The 12,701-nt window shown below is 42.8% G+C and overlaps 1 protein-coding gene across 7 annotated transcripts in view; it reads right to left on the bottom strand.

Moving 5' to 3' along the window:
* The window catches only part of PTPRK (protein tyrosine phosphatase receptor type K), a 363,911-nt gene extending 352,227 nt beyond the window's left edge, over window positions 1-11,684 (bottom strand). For all 7 annotated transcript variants that reach the window (XM_044424851.1, XM_044424869.1, XM_044424876.1 and 4 more), the window contains exon 1: window positions 11,389-11,684. In XM_044424851.1, the coding sequence (XP_044280786.1) occupies window positions 11,389-11,491 (103 nt within the window). In that variant the 5' untranslated portion in view covers window positions 11,492-11,684. The remainder of the gene's footprint in view (window positions 1-11,388) is intronic.
* Window positions 11,685-12,701: the final 1,017 nt, after the last annotated feature.

The following is a 12,701-nucleotide window of genomic DNA, read 5'->3' as shown; positions in this document are numbered from 1 at the left end:
TGCTGCACCATATTTAGATGAAAGTGTTAACATGGGATAACAATCAAGTAGAGGGTAATAACCGATCCCAAATCCATTTTAATGTTGGGATACTTTGTTACTTTATTACCATTTCTGCATGGACATTTTTTTAAGCAGATATGAATGGTCTAATTTAAAGGACTTGGGTTTCATTCACACATCTTAAGGTATCTTTAAAAAAAAGGGACCCTGTCCACATTCCGCTTTTGCAAGATTATCAACAACACAACCTGCTAACCTTTTTGTTTCCATGCTTCAAGATCATTTCACCTTTGCTTTTTGAAAATAAGTCTAAATTTTTACTTATCTAACTTCTGGTCTATTGCAAATATGTATTTTTGTTCTGAGCCTTGCTCTTCTCTATTAGTAGGTGATTCAAAGATTTCAGAAATGAAAATTTTTATTACTGAAGTTGGTTTAAACTACTCTGGTTTAAAACTGTCTTCTAATCCTGGATAGCTGGAAGGAATTAACCGTTGTCCTACATATGGATGTAATACTAAGCTACGTGTACATAGAGTCTTGGCTTGTTTAACTGTTCATACAAACCAGCAAATAGACAGTAGGTAGCAGTATGCTGCTTTTACGCATCCCGTTTAAGAAGACTGGATTCATGGCTTGCCATGACATAGGAACATGGCCAGCGTTCACAGTCCTATGTACATTATATACTGTATACTATGATCACATGCATTGCCCCAAGAGCTTCCACTAAAGGGCGACTCATGACTACTAAAAATAAATTAATAAAAGCCACCATAATAATGATCCTAATACTAAAATGTAAAAAGCATGCTTAAAAACGCTATAGCCTATCTAAACATGATGTAAGCCACAGATGTAGGTCATCTTCTCTAGTGGCTGAATTCCTATTGTAGTTTCAACCACTGAACAAGGAGCGGGTGATAAAATCTTAAAACACCTTGCAACACTTTGATAGCATACCTTAAAAAAACCCTCTGCAAGCAGCTTTGTCATATTTTAGTTAATTTTTTTTAACTGCAGAGGAACTGCTTTCTAGACAAAACTATGAATTAAAGGCCAATTATGAAATCAGCACACTGATAAAGCCTCAAAAGCAAATCGGAACACATTCTTCTGGAAGAAATGACTAAACATTTACCAACTTCTTCCTCATGTTAGTGTATCCTCCAAGGATCATCTGGTGTACAAGCTAATTAAACACAAGCAGTTCTGTAGTGCTTTCCTGAATTCTTGATTGCTTAGAGGCTTCTTCGTCTTCAGGACTGAAGCCACCATTCTTCATACTTCGACTTCTTCACAGACTTCACAGGGTACATTAATTTATTTTACGTTCTGCACTCATGTTCACTTCGATTAATTTTTTGACGCCTTTTCAAATCTTTAAAACTGTCTTTGACAAATAGCTAAGAAAGTGAGAAATAAAACTGATGCTTGTCCCCGTCATATCCTATGAAACAGGCACTTAGGGGAGCCTTTACAGCAGGGGTGGCATTGCAGGGATGATGGGAATCATAGGCAAAATATCCCCACCCATGTGCCTTAACAGTAGCCTTGAAGTAACTTTACATAAAATAGGTAACAATAAGGTGATATGCCTTACTTTCACTTCCATACTCACATCAAATCAAGGGCAATGTATTTCTAGCAAGCATCTGGATGCTATTACTGTATACAAAACATCTATCCAATTACTTCACAGTATATCCAAAGCCTGGAAATGCTATTAATAATTACACATGGCATTTCTCCAAAACCACAGGATCACCATGTAGCCTGTAAATGTTGGAGTGATAGTTTAAAAGCACCTCATTTGTCAATTTAAGAACACTGTACATTTTCTCCCTCCACAGACACACTTGAGTTCTTCAAAGGAACATCTGTGTCCTTTCCTGCTTCAAACACTGATTATCTTACCCAAAGACAGATTATCCAACTCCTTAGTCAACATTTGTTAGGAATACATGGGATTTCAAACACCTTGTTCCAGGTCTGGTTCAGAACTCAAGTGGAATACGCTACATTCTGAGAAGAAGAGATATGGAGGGGGAAATTATTCCTTTGCTTCCAAGCTTAAAGCAAAGTGGTTCTGATGGCTTCGGCAGCACTGCTCCTTTTTAGAGGACACTTGCCCCTGATTCCACACAACACAACTGGAAGGCAGGTATCCTAGCAGAAGGATGAATTACTCTGTCATTGTGGTAGAGTAAGAGAGTGAGAGAGCTGACCAAGCCTAGTCTTATCACCTTGACAAATGTCTAATGCAACATACTTGTGATCATATTCTTTTTCTAAGAAACCAGAATGCTGCTGCCTGGGGTTGGAGAAGGAGAGAGTTCCACACCATCAGCTAAGCTCAGCTTTCCAACCAAGGGTTCAAAGGAAAAAGCCTACAGTGTATCTTGGCTCTCTGGTTGACATGATACACTCATATTCAGAGATCCTTAGCATGCACATCTTACAGTTTAGGGAACTATTTAAAAAAACTTTTGGATACATATATTTAAATGTGTGATTGGTGAAGTTTGGTTACTTTTCCACTCATTGATATAGATGAGGATTTGTTGCACTGTCTCCCTATCTGTAAAATGCTTCCCCATTCCCACCTGAAGCATGGGCAAAATAGTGAATACGGCTTTATTCTTATGCCTTTTATATATAATAAATGGAATGTGGAATACATTGACCTCAGGGTGGACAGTTCACTCTCACCCAGCTGTGAGGTCGATTAGACTAAACCAGCCTTACCTAACCCAGAGCCCCTTCTCGATGTTTTGGCTTCAACTCCCATCAGTTCCAGCCAGCAAGGGTAATGTTCAGGCATACTAGGAATTATAATCCAAAAAACCTGGAGGGCAAATATGGGAGAAGGCTGGCTAAGCATCAAGGTCATCTGGTAGCTTCATAACTTAGTTCGTAATTGGAACTGGGTTTCTCGGGTCCTAACCTAACACCATATTGTCTCTTTTACTCATTATCAGCTGGGGTATGCTGATCACTGTATCTCATAAATTTCCAAACATACTCCAAGGTGCATATTTTTCTTAATGAGGTTAAGTACCATTCAATTAAGAAAGAGAGTAATTTACTTTGCTGAACAAATTTACTTCAGTGGCTGTTTCCATAGCAAAATCCAAGGCTGAGTCACAATTTTATCTTAAACAGTTTCTTAATGGTTTAAAAATATTGCACGGATGCTTATTTTACAATGACAAAAACAAACTTATCTCGACTGAATCAATGTGTATGTTTTTGACCAGATGGGCCCATAAAGCCATGTGCCCATCAGATACAAACACAGAATAATTGCTGAACAGATGATGAAGGGAATGAAGATGACAGCTTAAGAGGCAACTGAAATGCATGTGGTTATATGCAGACTATACTGAATCAGTTGTGCATTATCACTTTGCCAAGCCGTAAGGAGACTTAAAAGACCATCTTTATTCAGCCAGAGTTTAAGAAACATCTCAACAAGAGAAACTTGAACTGGTAAAGGGTTGCTAATGGGCCTACAAACAGATATAGACAGAATACCTTTGTCCGACAAGTAATAATTGGCCTCAATGTATCAACTGGACTGTACAGAAAACTTAGTTTCTGCTTGGTTCAGACTCTATTAATATGCAACTTGAAGACTGTCTTCAGGTTCTGCATTCATTATGGAGATGGGAAACTTGTGGGCCTCCAGATGTTCTGGAATTCATCACAGGGATAGGATCATTAATGGTTAATGGTTTATTTGACCAGGCTGGATCCACTATTCTATTTTATCTTTTGTATTTATTTATGTATGAATTTTTTGTATTTTATATGCAATTTTAATGATTGTAAGCCGCCCCGAGCCTTATGCGATGGGGCGGCATATAAGTTGTTTAAATAAATAAATAATAAATAATAAATATCCATAATAAGTCAGTGGAAGATTATGGAAGCTTTAGCACAGGACATTTTCAGCCAAACCCCTGCTCTCTTTAATAAAGAAATGCAGCATAATATAAAAGGGGCTTTTTCTTTCTATGTGTACACATTCGGGCTGGGTCCAACCCTGGCTGACTGCCAACAGAAAAGAAACAGCTGGAAGAACGGGTTTCACCTCTCCTCTCCCTGCAGATCTGCCTGTAGGTGTAGGAAGTCACCCAGAGTAGATGTCAGTGACTGCAAGAAAGAGGGAACAAGGAGAATCTTGCTAGATGAGTAGGTCAGCTCATGTGACACTGGATTAACCCCTAAGTCTGAATATTCTTATTTTAGTAAAAGCTTAGACTAATTCTGAAACTGACTGGGATATGAATCATGTGATTGTATACAAAGTGCTCCAGTTTTAATCATCAACTAGGGATGCATTAATGGCTCAATGATATTTCTTTACAGCTTCTTCACACAGAATGTATTGAACAAAATGCTTATTATCATACAGAGCACAGTTGTTCACCATAGTGCTTTGCTAGGAAGCTTACTTCATAACAAGTATTTTTAGGATTGCAGCCAAAGGTTACAGTTGGATACCCAATTACCTGGGAGTAAGCCCTATCAAACCCAACGGAGCTGAATGAACAGGTAAATAACTGTGCTGAAAGACTCAAGGACAGTTATATTACAGCAGAAGAAAGCCTTCTCTGTCTCTTTCATAAGCCAATGATTAACACTGCAATCTTGTGTATATTCAAAGGCAAGTCCCACTGAGTTCAATGGGGCTTGTCCCAAGTATATGGGTTCAAGATTGCAGTCTTCAGATATTTTACAGCTATCTGAAGCTTATACAATTGTACTGACATTCTTTAACATTATGGCTGTCACTGTAATAATAGGTACAGCACGAATTTTATAATGACATGTACCAGTTGGCACAGTGTACACACTTCAACCGTACTCAATTGACTGGCAGAATGCTCTTCTGCTGTCATGCCAGAACTAGACCCCTTCGCTAATAGTTTTCAAATTCTGACAATTATATTTGGGAGCTAGGTTAAATATGACACTGGTAGCAGGAAGACTTAGCTAAACAGTGGTAAGGGTGTGTGTTAGTTAGAGCGGCTGCTTCCTGCCACCCACAAAAGCCCTTTCGGGTGCAATCAGAGGCTTATGAGCACCTTATGCAGGGTGGGAGGGGCAAGCAGGTGATAGTCCCCTGCGCTTCTTCCTGCTCTTCATGTTTTCTTACATGTTTTTCCCCATCCAGCTGAACCACTTCAGACTGTGGCAAGGAGGCTGGAGAAAGCGCAGAATAACTTACATCCTGGCCTCTCCAGACTCCTCCCTTCCTTACCCTCCAAAATGCCCTTGTCCTTTTCTCCAAAGTTGGGATCTGGGAATCTATGACCCCTGCTATGCCTAGGAGCCAGTAAGTTGCTGCCTTACTGTGGCAACTTAACACAACTATTAACATTCTTTGCAAATGTAGCATGAAACTTTCACATTTCCATTAAGAGAGTTAAAACTGCAGGAAAAGGGACACCCAGATGCTGGATCCTACTTCATACATATACAGTATATGTAAATATTCTAATTTGCTGTGTCTTATTTGCTGGATATATACTATGCCCCTGTATTGCATGATCACGTCTGCTGTGACAGCTTTATTTTGCAATTTGCTGACATTCCGGACAGATAACTGGCAGCCAGCATTTAAAAGTGCGACCCCAATTAAAGGGTCTTCTAACAGCTTCTGGCTGACTACTCTCTTTTAAGGAACGCTGTCAACATGTTTACAGAGTGGGGAGGGGTGTTAATTGTAATCCATGGCTAAGTAACAAACTGATGAAGTATTTGATTCTCCAAGAAGCATACATTAAGGTAACTTCTCGGCCAATGAGCACACCCATCCACTTTCTGGCTTTTGGATCATTAGTTAAATAAAAACTGCAACAGTGGGCTTGCTTTACTTGGTTATTAGTAATGCTTGATAAATTAATACCTTCATTAAGACTATATATCAATTACTATATGAAAGCCTCCCAAATTTCTGTTGACCAAGAACCCCAATATTTACTGAAGTGTCTCCAATTCACCCTCTCCTAGCAACTTCCATGATGATTCTGTGATGTTCCAGAGAGACCCCCAACCTCCACAAAAGCTCAGAGAACTAGCAAGAGAAAGATGACATAGAATGAAGACATCTATCACTTCACACATTTCTACTAGTAATGTGGCTTGGCCTGATTTTGTGAAGCAGCGATTCGAAAAGATGGACAAGCCGCATGAATGAGGCTCTTCATTGGCTGCATGCAGACCACTTCAGCTGAGAACAGCTAATCCAGATAGTGACTATGCAGCTAGCAACTTATCTCCACCACTTGTGTAAAATGGCCCTTAAATCAGATGCAAGACTAAGCATGAAGAGTTGAATAGGTCACGACCCAGAAATACATGTTCGTGTTAATAAACTTTGCCACAATCACTGACTTATGCAGCATCCCCTCAGTCAAAGAAGCAGTACTCTTGTGGACAATGTCTGCAAAAAACAGTTCCTGATTTTAAGATGGAGTTGGACAGCCATCTTTAGGAATGTTTTAACTTTAAGTCCTGCACTGAACAGGATGCTGGACTCAGTGGTCTTATTGGCCCCTTCAAATTCTAATTTCTATAATTCTACAACTAAATCAATTTACAGAGATTCAATTCATTCTAACTATAGGAAGCACAATTTCCAAATTATTTCTTGCATTAAAAAGCTGCACCTGTATGTAAAATATAAGGACTTGAGTCTACCAAGCTAACACATCTTGTTTCAACTCATGGTAATGTTCCCCAGGAACATTTGATCTATTATTTTAAATTTATTGTCTAAAATGTATGAAACTGTATAAAATTTAAATGTTGTCTTTGTTTTAGCTCTACATGTTCAATCTCACCTTTTTATCTGGTTAGTATTAGGATCTTGCAACATTAGAAAGACTATGCAATAGTTTTGTTTTCAAAATAAAGTCTGCATTGTTTTTCATTTTTGGTATTATACACCTGGTAGAAAACCACAGAATTTTTAGAAATTCTATCTGACAAGTTTGCTGTTATCATGACTAATATCACAAAAGTTAGTTTTAACAGTTAAATGGTGTGATTTATAATGAGAAAATAAAAAAGATAATATTAACTCACATCTTCCCAGGCAAACTGAAAAAATGTAATGGGCATTTAAACTGCTGATGACATTGACAACTAACACCAGCTGTGATCTGGACATTTAAAGGGTTGTTCCCTCCACTTCATTCTCTGGAGAGTTCCTTTCTATTAAGCGTTGTGGCAAAACATAATAAAAAGTAAGAGGTATGTTCCAAAGAAGCATCAGTCACCTTTCACTTCCAGTCATAAAAAAGGAGGCACTTATTAACTGCTGCCTGCCATTTGGCTCCATGGTTCTCAGGAACACACACACATCAGAGATGGTCTAATCCATATAGAACAGGAATTCAGGAGCCAACAGATGCACAGCTTTGTTTAGGAAGGCGAACCACGACAGGGCAAAAGGCAACAGTAGTGAGGGAAAGTTTTCAACTCCATTCAAAAGGCCAATAATCAATCACTCCATTTCCTATATCCTCCACATACATACTAACATTGATCTCTTATGTAGTCAAAAACTAGCACCACCAACAGAGAGATCTATTGGCCAGCTCCAGGCTGCAGCTTTGAATGACAGCCCTTCAGATGGCAGCATGTTGTTAAAGGTCCCATGTGTAACTCTCTTTCCACTGTACGTTGAAGGCCTACAAAACACATCCAAAAATTCATGCCCAATTGTCTTCCCCTTCCCTACTCCTCCATGCAGGAGATGGTGCTCTCAGTCTCTCCCTGCTAGCATCTCTTCAGTTTGCTTTTCTTCTGTTCTTTAACCCCTCTATGGAAGGCCTTTCAATCTAAGCAAGACAAGGAGGAAGGGGGGGGGGGCAAATCTCCCAGAATACCACTTGGAGGAGGCCCCCTTTTTACACAGACCCAAGGACCATATTTGTGTCAGATATCAGTACACTGCATAATCTGATACAATAACCAGCAGTATTTTATCTTGTGCCTAGTTACTGCCTCTGGACTGACAACTGATTCAAGGAGCAAACTAGATACTGCAATAAAATTTCAATTAATGTGCCAGTGATACACATCACTGAGATACTGAAGTCATAGCTACTAGGCTGAGTTTATTAAAGATGTTAATTAAATGATGATCAAGACAGTAAACATTTACACTGAATCAGATCATTTTAACAGAACACTAGACAGGAATGACAATGAACTTTATATAATCAGTTGACAGGAGATACAAAAACCAATTACTATGTAAAAACTTGGCAACCAATTGATGTGACTTGGTTTTATGTAGACTCACACACCTCCAGTACTTTACTCAGTATCAATAAAGGTAATTTTGTCCTTGACAAAGTGGTTTTTCTAAAGAAACAGTATCTCTACATTAACTGGCAATACCTCAGATTTCTATGTTACAGCCATTTCAGCCATTTCCTCAACAGCACATTGACGGAAACTTAACAAGTTGAGAGAAATTTACAGAACAAAATTGTACAGGGTGAATACCTGAGGCTCTTGGTAAGAACTCCACCACCACCCAGATTTGGGATAGTCTCAAACTCAGATACCACATACTCCTAAATTGTTGTTTGGGACCAAAAGTCAACAAGGCAACAATTTCTGTTCCGAATTAAAATCTTTCCTAGTACACAATTTATAGACTTCCAGTCTGACTGCTGCATATCTGAAGACAAGTACTGAACTAATCATAAGAAGTCTTATATTGAGAGTAAAGCATCATCTGAAGCAGAGTCGAAGATAGCTCCAATTTGCTCAAGTGTCCTAAAAATAGAACATTTTACAGACTACTTCAAATTGCTGAATTCGGTCCTTGCACCATCACAGGTGGCCTGTGAATCACCCCCTAAGAATCCCATTTCTTGCTCTCTCTCTCTCTCCCTCTCTTTGTTCTAACACCACACCTAGTAAAATTCCAGTATACTGATGTAACCCATTAGCCATTACATTCTAAGTCATGAAATACTATATATTTGTAGAATAAGAAGTTATTATGTCTTCTCTTGGACATGGGAGGAGGGGTAGAGAAAATGCTTCTACTAAGCAAAGCGGCACAAGTATTTGGGTTAAAAAGCCATATATACAGCACAGAATTAACAGCAGCAGAAGTCAGCATTCAGACTGTTTCAAACAAACCACAAATTTCAGTTTTCTATGGGGTGACATAAGCATAAAGACAGAGTGATACAGGTGCCAAACACAGTACCACTTTTTTCTAGAACAGTATACAATAGAAATTCACATTTCCACACAAACAAGAAAACTTTTTTCATCTTTTGATTAGGAAAGAAATTTGCTCTAATGCTCTGAGAATATGGACAAAATATGTATCGAACGCCCACACCTTTAATCTACAATTGTTAATAAATATTATCACCTACAGTAAAAGTTGTTTCCAGCTGCAGTAATAAGGGGCAATTTTACTCTTAACAGTGTTCCAATTCAAACTTCCAATCAATGTACACTTAGTTCTGTCAATATAGAAAAAAATAGTGTCTTCCAAATCTGAGCTTGCAAATACTGCTTATTGCCTTTTACATAGAATGTTTCCCTTCCAGTAGCACTTTCATGAAACAACCCTTTACGTATCTACATAGAGGTAAGCCCTCTATGAGTCCAACAGGCTTTCTTTTGGAAAATTTTGTACAGGATTTCAGCTTTAAAGTTACTGCTACACTACAACACACACAACACGGTTAGATCTGGGCAGCCTGCTCTCCACATCCTCTGCCAGAGGTCTGTCCAATAGGATTAGAGAGGGGGACTCAAACAGATCCCAAACTTCGTCTGAATGAGGAAATCCGTGTGGGATGCATGTGGGAGCGTGCACACTGTAAGATTAATGGCTGCTTTTTCCACGTAGCTGCAGGAAATGGTTAAAGCCAGAACTTCAGCTGGGATGTGTGTTCGCGTCCTTTCAACTGGGCAAGCAGGTTTGTTGAGACTTTCTGCATTTCGTTTTCTTTCAGTCAGTTTGCCCCCCCCCCCCCGCTGCCAGTTCCGCAAAAGCCTTTCCCTGGCTCTTAATCACCACCTTTCCAGAAACAAAATCTGGGCTAAGAGCTGCGTAAAACACGCTTGCTACGGGGAGAACCGAGCGCCCGCACACACCGGGGCGCCAAGTGCTTCACGTCCGGGCAGCGGACCTTGCGCGTCCACAGCAGCTCCGCCCAGGTAAAGTGTGTGCCGGTGCGATCGGGCAGCCGGGATCGACCTCCTTGCCAAAAGTTCGCCCAACATGTAAGAGTCAACAGGGAGAAGCAAAGAACCGGCCTGTCGCTGCTGGCGCAGCTTGTTTGCTTTAGGCAACACAGATAACAGCTCAAAGACATTAACTGTTTTCACGCCTTGAAAGGCAGAGGGGCTGCTAAAGGGATCTGGGGAAGGAAAGAAAGGGAGGGGTGTATCCCAGGAAAATCGCCCCCCTCGGGAGTGCACGTGCACGGTAGTGGGGGTTTCAGCCGTTTGCCCTTCCTTCCACCGTCTGGACAAAGTAGCCACTGACTCCAGTTCTCCAGAAACTTGAGAATGCGATCCTTTTTAATTAAGGTGTCTCGCTTCCCGCCGTTATCGTGCATAACCCAGCCCGCAAGAGCTTCGATTTTGCCCCCAAAGGAGAGTAAAATGCCTCCCATCACTATTAAGAAAGGCGAGGAAAGGGGGCAGAGACTCCAGAACGGAATCAGACCACGCTGCGCGAAGGCGGTTTGGGAACAGAGCTAGGAGACAGAGAAAGAGAGGGCGCGAGTCCGCGAAGATTGGCTTGAGGAGCTGAAAGTGTACTATTTCGGAATTTGTTTCAACACCCCAGCCCCCTCGAAGATGCAAACTAGTACAAAGGTCATTCGCGTCCGTCCATCATCGTGAAAGGGGATCGAGTGTTGCCCCGGATTTTGGAGAAGGGGGAGGGGAATGCTTCCGACCATTCCACTTCCCGCCCCCCGAACCTCTCAACGTTTCCCCAAGGCGATCCCGAGAACAGTAGACAATGTCCCAAGGATCCGAAGTGGAACGCCGGACGCTTTAAAGCCAGGAAGCAAAGAGGTGGAAAAGCGCCCTTCTCTGGAGGCGGGGGTCTCCCCCATGGCCGAGAGAGGCTGGCCCCTTTGGAGCAGCCCGGCTCCCCCGGGAAGGAAGCCAGCAGCTCAGCGGGACCTCCGCTAGGCAAAAATCTCCTGCGCCAAGTAACCCTTTCTACCTTTCTCCCACCGCCCTCCGCCCCACTGCCGAGCCGAGCCCCAACGCGAGTCGAGAAAGGCACCGAAGACGCATGCACGCGCGCGCAAACCCGATCGGGAGGAAAGTCCAGAGGCGGCCCTTCCCCGTGGAAACGGGACGCCTTACCTGCGGAGAACTGGCCGCGGGCTGCTCCGAGAAGGGCAGCCGAGGGGGCGACGAAGGAGGCGAGCGCCGCCAGCAAGCCGACGGCGCCGACCGCCGGGGCCATGGCGAGTTTGGAGAACTTTTCGGAGGTATCTGAGCTCAGGCGCGCTCTGCCGCCTAGCGCGGTAAGGAGAGCTCGTCTTCCTGGCCAGTCTGGATCCTCCTGTTGCCTGGAAGAAAGACAGTCAGGGAGCGAACAGGAGCAGCAAGTCTCCGCGGCGGCTGCGCTGGGGTCCTTCCCCCCCTCTGGGGCAATCCGGAGCGAGGCGCTCCTCGCACTTGGCGACAAGAGCGCCTGCTCCTACTCCGCCCGAGTTACTTTGCTGTTCAGCGAGTGGCGAAGGGAGGAGCCGAGCGCGCACGGCCAGCCCTCCCGTTCTCAGTGCTTCGGCAGAGGGAATGAGGGACTCCTCTCGGCCGGGAGCCCATAGCCCGGGCGAGCGACGCCCGTCAGCGCCTCCTGCTGCTCGAGCGTAGAAAAGCAGCCCGTCAGAGGCAGACGGCTCACTTGCAACCTCGCCTGCGTGCCACGGGTGATGATGGGGATGCAGCCGCCGACTACCTTCTTCCACTCGGCTCCCTGAGCAGCTGCCTTTTCCGGACAGAAAGTGGAAGTGGCTGTTTGGATCTGGGAGGACAAAGGCTGTTGTAGGAAGGGAAGTGCGTGTGTGTTCGCTCACGGTTCGTATTTGGCTCAGGGACCTTGGGGGAAGATCTCAGACCTCATTTTCTTTAGACACTGACATGAAAAGGTGTTGAATTTGCTCCGTCCTCCGTTGGCTCGATTTCCTGATTCAGCCAAGAGGTTTCTTGGGAGAAAAAGAGCAGCGTGCAAAACAACGATTTCCCTGCATCTCCCCGAGAGGGGTAGGTCTGAGGTCGTGGGGTATGATTCGTAACTTAACTCCAGACATGCAACACTCGGCAGTAAGTCATGTTTAAGATTGCTTAAACCCGAGTAAATGTATACCGGATTGTGGTCATACACCGTTCCTGCAATAACACACCTTACGGGGATTGTGAGTTAAATCAATTGTAATCCTTGCAACATACGGTGTGTTAACATATTGAGATGGTAGGCATGATTTAGCACGCGTCTGCCCGCTAGGTTGCCCGGTTTCCCTTGCCATGCTCGGTGATTTTAGCAGCTGCATGAAAGCTCAGCAAGTGCAGCTTTCCCCATCACCTCACCCACACGGTTAAGTAAAGCTGCACCTGTTGGATTGCCATTCGCCGATCCAGCTGTTAAAAAGCTGCTGTCCTAAGAACCAACA

Source organism: Varanus komodoensis, unplaced genomic scaffold, assembly GCF_004798865.1.
Source record: "Varanus komodoensis strain SLA01 unplaced genomic scaffold, ASM479886v1 scaffold1, whole genome shotgun sequence".
Classification (NCBI taxonomy): Eukaryota; Metazoa; Chordata; class Lepidosauria; order Squamata; family Varanidae; genus Varanus; species Varanus komodoensis.
Note: the sequence above shows the minus strand (reverse complement) of the source record. Positions and strands in the feature narration are given on the sequence as shown.